Source organism: Arachis duranensis, chromosome 6 (genome assembly GCF_000817695.3).
Source record: "Arachis duranensis cultivar V14167 chromosome 6, aradu.V14167.gnm2.J7QH, whole genome shotgun sequence".
NCBI classification, from domain to species: domain Eukaryota; kingdom Viridiplantae; phylum Streptophyta; class Magnoliopsida; order Fabales; family Fabaceae; genus Arachis; species Arachis duranensis.
Window position 1 is genome coordinate 91,001,641 of NC_029777.3, and position 9,954 is coordinate 91,011,594.

The window sequence follows — 9,954 nt, forward strand, 5'->3', positions numbered from 1 at the left end:
ATACTAAGTTGCTAACAAGCTAAGTACCAATTACATGCTAACTTTTAACAATAATTATATTTAGCATAAAAAATTACACATATTTAAAGTACTATACACCAAGATGTTAAATCTATTAAATTGGAAGGCCACATCAACCAAATAAAACTCCAAAAGCTTAATTAGGAGACAAGAAAGAGAAGGAATAAAGATGAAAATTGGAAAGCATGAACTTTAGGAACTTTCAGGAAAGCATAATAAAACAGTTGAATCAATTGTTTGTTACTACAGCTACAAACTTTATTCATTGTTGTTATTTTGCTTGGCACATGAAACTGAGACCTTGCACCTTTTGATGCAAATATTCCCTGTGCCTTGCTTAACAATAATCAATCCCCTTTATTATTTTGGCGAGGTTCCTTCATCATGTGGTTCATGTGTTCCTTCATTTGGTTTGAAATGGAATCGTTATATAGCCCAATCACTATTAGCTGTTCCTTTTCTCCTTTAATTTCTCCATAATAGAGGAGAGCCACTCCCACTTTTTCAAAGCCAAGAGCTTTAACTACGGATCACTTATATATACACACAAAAATCCTATAAAATTCTACCATTAAATCCGTTATATAAATACATAATTATCACATATATTTTCTATATATATTTATATACACATGATTGATTTAGTAATTGATTTTTATATATATATTCTAAATTGGCACTAAGGTCAATTTTGTTAATTGTGTTGAAATAGAAATTTAAGCACGTACGTCAAAACAAAAGATATAAATTAATTAAAAAAAAAAAGTAAATGCTTTTTTTTGTCAAACAAAATTTATATTTTATCTATGAAAATTATAAGAATAAAAACAAGAGATAAAATTTTCTCTTATTTCATTTTTTTATTTTTAATATTAAGACACTTATCATCATATATGAATATACACCAACCATTGAATTAGCTTAATTAGCTTAGCTAGGCTTCATGACTGTGGTGCTTGCTTCACATGTTACAATAGTTGCAGATTTATACAATCCCCAAAAACATGATCTGCTATATACCATTACAACATGTATGTAAAACGTTACATCTTCATCTTACATTTCTTGTTTTCTTTATTTAACTTTTATACAGAAGCACCGAAGAAAAAGAGAATTACAAATTAAAAAATGAAGAGAGAATGCTCCTCCTTGTCACCCTGCAACAGTAACCTTTCACTACTCCCTTATTGTGAGTTAAAAAAAAAACCATGGCAAAGGGAGATAGCGGTTGCGGCTTATAGACTTAGCCAAGAATGAATGAGGGTTTTTTCATGCTGCATTGTTGGTGAGCTCTTCTTGCTGCCTCTTCAAAGATTCCTGCTTTTGAAGAATCATTTGCCTGCGGAATCTCTTAATGAAAAGAGCAGCACATTGATCAATCTCATCCTCCAACTTAAATTCTTGTCCTCTCTCTTCCTTCGAGTTCTTCACCAAATCAATCACCGATCCTTCAAGATCCAAATCCTCTGAATCAAACAGCGTGTGCGTCAGATCAGGGTACTTCTCATCATCATCATCACCATCACCACCATCATCGTAATTGTAGTAACAACCTCCTTCATCTTCCACGAACTGCGTCTCGCTTGGATTCGGAACCTTCTCGTAGCTCTGAGCGTTGTTCCGGAACAACACAATGGCGTTCTTGTTCTTGTTCTTGCGATTCTGATTCTGATTCTGATTGTGTTCGTTCTCGTTCCCATCTTCCAATAAGAAATTGTTGCTGTTAGCTTCGTCTTCCTTATTATGATGGCCCAACACGGAGTGGAACTTCTCCGAGATGGAACTCATGAGGAACTTCTTGTTCTTCATGAGCGAGAATATGATCAGACGCGCCTTTATGGCGTTTGTCTTCGACTTCAATGCGAGTGTCTTTGATTTCGCCATTGCGCTAAGACCGGCTATGATCTTCTTTAACAACCTTGATGCACTGTTCTTCATCTTACTAGTAAGTCTTAAAAACTTTAGAAATTGTATAGGAAGTGCTGAATAAATTGTATTTTGATTGAGGATTTTTGTTGTTGTACTATATGACACTAAAATTGTATTTTGGCACGAAAGGATGCAAGGTGGGTAGATGGGTATATATAGCAGAAAAACAATGGTGGAAGGGGTTTGGATATTTTTTATTTTTAAGTGTGTGGCAACTAGCTGTGATGTGAGAGAAAAGAAAGATTGAGGGTTAAGAAAAGAGGAGAAAGCAGAAAAAAAGTTTTGAAAGTGAAAGTTAAAGGTGTGAGATAAAGTTAGAAATGGGGACACTTGGCGTGTTCTGATAGGGTATGTGAGGAATGGCTGGTTCACTGGTATACGAAGCTTCACAATTTTATGGTGGGCAGAAATTATTAGTGGGGTTGGGGGGTTACTTGCTTTTTTGAATTGAGTTTTCTAGGTTTGGGTTAAAAAATGTGGGGGAGCTGACACATGAGTTTTATTTCTTCTCTTTTGGCACTGTTGCTATTATTTCTTATTTAATGTTTAATTTAGGATAAGTTTAGTAGTTGTTTACTTGTGATTTTGATTGGAACTATGCAGTTTTATGAAAATTGATTGTAAAAAAAGGCTAGTTTGCTTGTGCATATGTAAACTAATTTCAAAGTCTAAGTGTTAAATGATCAATATTCAATACTTAGCTATCTGTAGTTCTGTACATCTATCAAACCCCTTTTATATATGGGCAACAAGGTCATTTTTAGTGAAAAGAAATGAAAATTGATTGACTCAAATATGACATAAATAAAATTAAAAAATGTTAGATTCCTCAGGATTTGTGTTTATATATGTTATAAGTAGTTAAACTAATTATTTAGAAATGGGATTTTCAACATTATTTTATAAACAAAAATTCGAAACTAGAAACCAATACATAAAAAAAAATTAAATATCAAAATCATAATAGAACAATAACAATGGAAGACTGAATCAAACAAAATTAATAAATCAAAACAGAAATTAAAGACAATAGAATTACAAAATATCATAATCAAAATTTAAGAACATCATTAACAATTACAGATTAAAAAAATTAGAATATCAAAATCAATAAACTACATATATTAAGAATTCTAAAAAAAATACCTTTAAGAGGATAGAGGTGAGAGAGCATGCGGAGGTTGGACGCGGCAGAACTGGAGAAGAAGTGACCCGGACCACCATAGCACGGGAACTGAGGAGGGTGGTGCACGGCGGAACTGGAGCAGAGGAGGGTGGAACGTGGCAAGAATGGAGCAGAGGAGGATGGAGCGTGGCAGAATTAGAACAGAGAAGGGAAGGAGAACAGCGCTAGCGCAACAGAAGAGGGGCTGTGCAACAGAGAAACGATGCAAGATAATTTGCAGTGGAGACGGTGACGTCGAGCAATTCATATTAATTGTTTTGTATTTTTTTTTTGTCATTCACGGTATTTCTCAATCTGATATGTCAATGTATTTGTTGTAGAATTAAACTCTATTTAAAGATCTATTACTAGTTAATGAGTTGTTGTATGTACAAAACAAGATTCAAACTCGAACACTTATTTTAACAAACAAAAAGCTGACTACTAGGTCAATCTAAATTGATTGTTTAAACTAATGCCGTCAAACTTAGAATAAATGACTATTTGTATCAATAAAAGATGAAAACACCATATTAAATCAAAACCAAATTTGCACCCACTTAAGATGATCTCTGTGTAATAAAAATATCCTATGTGGCACTCCAATCTTCTAAAAAAAAGATATTTTTATCACACAAAAGATAACTTACATGGATATAAATTTAATTTTAATTTAATATAAATACATATATCAATATTTTTATCTTTTATAAATATAAATGGTCATTTATTCTTCAAATTTATCTAAATTTGTGTTAGGTTAAAAAGCATAGCGTTAATTGATATTCATGATTAAATTAAATTGAATTACGAAACCTCAAAAAATCTAATCCAATACTTAAAAAGAGCCTATTCTTTTCTGCCTTAGCCGTTTTCAATTTCATTTTGTTGCTTTCAATTATTTGACTACTGCTTTGGGGGTACTAGTACCTATATGAAGCTTTTGAGGTAACTGAAAAAATGGGAACACAAGCAAACCTATCTAACCGGCCACCAAGGTGGCAATACAACAATCACTGTTCAAGGCTTTTCAATTTAGACAGTGCAATAATTTTTTGGGCTCAAATGACCAAAATAACCATCAACCTCAGACTATTAATAATTTAATAATTGATTATAAATCTTCTTGTCCTTTGGAGAAAATGAAAAAGGCAGTGGTACCACTGACATTGCACTTGGCCAATATTATATTGATTTATTTTGGGTAGAAATAAGAATCTGATTTGCTTACTGCATTCAAACTAAGAAGGTCACGCATTCTTGGGCACTAGCAGTAGTGATAATTACTGCACTAGTTTCAAAGTGGCGTGTGGAAGGTTGAAATGTTTTGAATGAGTACCAAATGATTGTGTCTCTCATCTAAAGAAAGCTTAGCGCTTAAGGCTACAAAGTACAAACACAACGGCTCCACATTTTTCATTTGGATCCTCTCTCTCTCCTTTTTCTTTTGTTTTTATGCTTGCTAATGGACCTCTCAAACCGCTTTGTGTTACGGAATAGCAAGTCAAAATTAGAAAAATAGCTCATTCGTCTTTTTTAGAAATCGAGAAAATCTCGATTTGATTCCTTCAAATTAACCACTTAAATAGATTGATTTATTTGATTTTTATTTTTGTTGAAAAAATTATATTAAAAATTAGATAGATTTAATATTTTTAATTAACATAAAAATTTTATTATACATTTATATATTTTTATACTAGACCAACTAAATTTAAAATTTAGTTAAAAAATTAGGTTTTTTATTTAAATAAAAAATTAATTATTTGCTACTTTAGATTAACACAGAAAAAAAATACAAATCTGCGTATATGTAGTTCTATATTTGTAGAGAATTGGCATAAAAATTATATATTTTATTTTTGTAAAGATAGTTTGTAAAAATATGGTCAAATCAAACCATCGATTTTTGTTTGACAGGCTAACGAAAATGTGAGTAAAAAAAATTTAAATTTATTTTTTTATACATATTTTGCAAAAATATAGGAGAAAAATTACAATCTATAGAAGCAAAGAAAAAGAGTTTTGGTAGGGTTCTCCCTCTCACACAAAGGAAATAAGATTGAAGCCTTCTGAGAATTGCTGCCGTGGCTTCAGCCTGGGCTGCGATGGCCCTCCTCCTCTCTTCTACTACTCATCTTCCTCCCTAAAACTTCTTTTCATTTATTTTCTTTTTTTCTTTCTCTTTTTTCTCTTTTTTTTTAATCCTTCATTTTTTTTTTTCAGTGTCTCATTCTTACTCTCACCACCCACATTTTTATTATCTCTCTTTTCTCTCTTTTTGCCAGCCACAACCTTGTACTATTCCTCTCTTGTTATTACCCGCCTTTTTTTCTTTCTTTTGTAACCCTTTCTTTCTATTTCTCCTTATTTATTCTGTTGTTGTTTTGTTCTTTGTTCGTTTTTGTTATTTTTCTGTTTCCTAAAATTCACATCTAGATCTAAAATAATTTCTTTATAATTATTTTCTCCTCTCTGTGGTGTTTTGGTCCTCTTTATGAGTGTTTTGGTTATTGTATTAGAGATTTGGGATGAAGATTCAACAAGGAGAGCTGGTTCACAAAAATATTTTTAGATTCGAGAGGCCTTTGGATCTATTCGAAGAAGAAGAGATGATATTTTTCTGTGTGGTAGCACTTTATGTGTAGAATTAGAAACAAAAGAGATTGTGATTTATCTCTGTTTTAACCTTATAAGATTCTTTGTAATCGAACTTTGCGCCTCCTCTTAAACTATAGTTCAACATAGAATTTATTTTTTTTGCTTAGTTTCAGATCTACTGTGTATTTCGCAATTTGTAAGTGCCATTTGGCTATTTCGTTGAATGAAAGTTTTCTTCCGTAAAAAAAAAAAAAACTACAACCTAATTTTGCATATAGTGCCTGCCTGCCGCAAAAATAAAACCTTCAATGTTTCGAACCTTGCCTGTTAATACAAGAATTTGATAAATTAGCGACGAATTTTTGCGAAAAATATTTGTTGTCACTAATCCATCACTAACTTGTGAGGAATTAGTGATGCATTAACTGCAAAATTAATAACGGTCACAAATATCCGAACTTGAGAAAAACGACTGATTAGCGAGAGATTCACAAGTAAGTTTGTTTCTCACAAATTGACTTTTGTAGCTAAAAAAAGAGCGGAGAAAGTTTCCTCGCTAATTTGTCTCAAATTAATTAGCGAGTGACAATATTCTAGCAAATCAGTCGCTTAGGAGTTCAATCAAATAAAAGTAAAGTAGCGAGGGATATTATTGTCACTATTCCGTCGCAAGTGTTTGCTATACAATTAGCGAGAAATAATTCGCACACTAACTCGTCGCTAAATAAAGTTTGTGGAAAAAGGCTAATTAGTGTAGAACAATGTTCCTAGCTAATTCGTCACAAAGACTTGAAATGTATTTTGTGATGGACAATTTCCTAGCTAATTTGCCACCAAAATTTTTATTTTTAGCGGGCAACTAGTTTCTCGCTATTTTGTTGCATAATATCGTAAAATTCAAAATTAGGGTAGCGACAGAAAACAGTCGTCGCTAACTCGTCGCAACAGATAAATCATTCAGTTAGGGAAGTGTTCCTTGCTAATTAGTCGCTAAAGTAGAAACACGGATATTGAGCGCCTAGGACCTAAGTAGCGAGAAATTTGCGATGATTAACAACTAACACACTTCGTTCGCTGATTTCAAGTCGCTGATTAGCGGACGAAATACATTTGTCGCTAAGTTGTTGCAAGTTTAAACTTGGCAACTGCAATTTTGTCGCAAAGCAAAAGCTATATCCTACCTATTTTGTAGTAAATTATTCACTAATCTCGTTGAAAATTCGTCACAGAGTTATAACAACTCCAAATCTAATCGAAAAAATTTTAGAAATAACTGGTCGCAGTTGAGTCACTAATTAAAAGTTTATTTAGTGAGGAATTAACGATCGCTATAACAACTGATAGACTTTTCTCGCTTATTTCATGTTGCTACTAATTTATGAGAAAACACGTTAGTCATCCTTATTCTGTCCTTATTTCATATTGCTTCTAATCACTAACTTCTATATAAATCCATAGAAAATTCATGAAAAATTTGAAGTAAATTTGTCAAACACTCTAATATAATTTGACCTAATTTTATCACTAATCTAAAGCTATTTTGAATGAGAGAATAATTAAAGTCCTAAAGTCGTGACTAATAATTAGCTAGCTAATTGTTAATAACTAATAACTTACAATATTCTAGCAAGATGTCAATTCTAAAAAAATTTACAAATAACTCAAATCAAAACGTTTTTCTTAAAAAATATTTTTTTTTTCTTTTCAATTAGGTCACAACTTTGTCATTATTTTTAATGGAAAGTTTGTTGTTAATTTGGATTGAAGTTTAACATTAATATAATTTATAGACAAGTTTAAAAATTTAATATTTTTAAGAAATGAGAGCATAATGTTGATAATTTTCAATGACAAAATATATTAAAAAAATATATAATAGATAAGATAATAAAATTGTTATATATGAGGATTTATTTGTATATGATCGTACAAGTATTATTATTAATTAAAATTATTTTGGAGTTCATTCAAAAAGATTAATTTGTGCTAGTTCTTGAATTAATAATTAGGATCGTCGAAATGAGTCAAATCTGTCAGACTAGCTCGTTTACTTGATTTAAATAGATGGATATTTGATTCTAAAATCAAACTCGTAAAAATACAAACCTAATACTTATTTATTATTTAACAGTTTGTCACTAATAAAATATATTTTAAATCAATTTTGTTATATACAAAATATCCAATAATACATATTTAAATTGAACTGATTTATAAAATTTTAGTTATGAAAATACAAAAATATTCTTAAAATAAAAGAGTAATACAAATTATTTTAGTTTATTTATTTTAATATAAGATCATTAACATTTACATACATATTTTCGTGTATATTAAAAAAATCTTATCTATCTTATAAAAGAGTTTTTAAAATTTTTAAATTCTTTTTCAAAAAACTCAAAATAAAAATTTGAAAACAAAAGGAAAAAGATAGTAACTCAAAAAACAAAACAAGTTATATTAATTTAAAAAAACATTTAATTTCAAAACTTGAAAACTTGAAAACGCATATATAAACGCCATTTTCATTATTTCAAATAAAAAATTGCGTAAAAACGCCATTTTTAGTACTTTAAATCAAAGATTGAAAATTTCATTTTCTTTATAGTAATTTTCTTTTGTCATTGTAGCCATCATCGTAAAAGGAGAAAGACAAATAAAAATTGTTGCTTAAAATAACCCCAAATGATCTAACCCTCATTCACATTCTCTCCTCAATATTTTCTACGCCAAAAATAAGTCTCTCATATCTATAGTTAGAGACTTACTGTCCCCTATTGTCCTCCGCACTACTAGAAATAAGACTTTTTCGGACAAAAATTTCAAACGAAATTTATTCCGTCTGAATGACTTTTTCATTTCGGACAAATTTGAGACAAATGTTGAACAATTTTTAGTGGAGATATTGAAATAATATATTCTGTCTTAAATTTGTCTAAAATTTGTCCCAAATTTTGGCGCCAAATTTTTTTTAGATGGCGCCAAAATTTTCATACAGATTAGCAACACATTTTGGACAAAAACTATAATTCGTCCGTATTCCATCTGAATATGCGCAATAACTTCAGACGGATTTGGGACGCATTTTGAAAAATGTTAATTCTATCCCAAATTTGTCTATAATTAGTCTTAAATACTTTTACTATAACTAACCCTTCGAAGTAGACAAAATTTTTTCCCATAAATTTGAGACAAAAATAGCATCATTTATAAATTCCGTTTGAAAGTTCATCAATTTTCAAACAGATTTCAAATATTTATTAAAAACTTTTAAAATTTAGTATAAAAATATTATTTATATTTTAAATTAGTCTATGATTTGTCTCAAATATTTTTACTATTCTAAAATAAATTCTTTTTTCCTAAAATAACCTTAATTATATATAACTTATAAAAAGGTACCGTTTTTGTTTGCACCTTTCAACTCCAAAACCTCTTGATCAAAATACGAAATAATCATCATATCAATTAACATCTTATTTATTATTATACATATTTTTTAAAATTGGATTAATAGGTACGTTAGCGCTTATTTATGCAGGCTTTTTTATATAAATAAATAAATAAAAAAATTAATTCTCATAATACGCATACAGAGAAAGCTTTACAAAAATGCGCAGGCCATTGTTCGCAAAGCACTCGCGAAATGGATTTAGTGTCATCATCTCAGGAGAGGCGCACACGAATTGAAACTTCTCGTGGGGGAAGTCTTTTTGTGCCTAGCGCCAACGAAATGGGTACTTTTGGTGGGGTTACCATGAAATTTAGTTGGTTTATTTTTAAAATATATTTTTAAATATTTTAAAAAATAAAAAAATCATTTAATTTTTTATTAAGTTAATAATTTCTTTTTATATAATATCAAATATGAAATAAATTACAATCTTAAAATAATTAATTGAATCATTATAGATCAACCATTAAAATATAAGACTAGAAAATTAATCTATTATTCACCGTAACTCTTTTAATTCAGGTAGTACGTACTCAGTATTAAATAAAAAAAATTTAACAAATATACTTATTCAATCCTAAATTTTAGAACTAAATTGACTATATTAGTTTTTTTTTCTATCATTGTATATTATGTTTGACTTTTTTTTAGTTAAACTTGGGAGACTCTATCTTTTATTTTTTTTATATACTCTTTCTTCTTTTTTTTATTATTTTATTTTTATTATACTTAATATTAAATTTCTCATACAAATTTTTATAAACCATCTTATATTTAATTTTGA

At 29.7% G+C, this 9,954-nt stretch overlaps 1 protein-coding gene across 1 annotated transcript; it reads right to left on the reverse strand.

Annotated features, from left to right (window-relative positions):
- Positions 1–834: 834 nt before the first annotated feature.
- LOC107494577 (uncharacterized) lies at positions 835–2,078 on the reverse strand. The gene has a single exon (XM_016115622.3). The coding sequence runs from the start codon at positions 1,957–1,959 to the stop codon at positions 1,291–1,293; it is 669 nt and encodes a 222-aa protein (XP_015971108.1). The 5' UTR covers positions 1,960–2,078; the 3' UTR covers positions 835–1,290.
- Positions 2,079–9,954: the final 7,876 nt, after the last annotated feature.

Bases quoted from the DNA above. Each gene is read 5' to 3' on its own strand.
- LOC107494577 (XM_016115622.3), bottom strand. From the start codon at position 1,959: ATGAAGAACAGTGCATCAAGGTTGTTAAAGAAGATCATAGCCGGTCTT.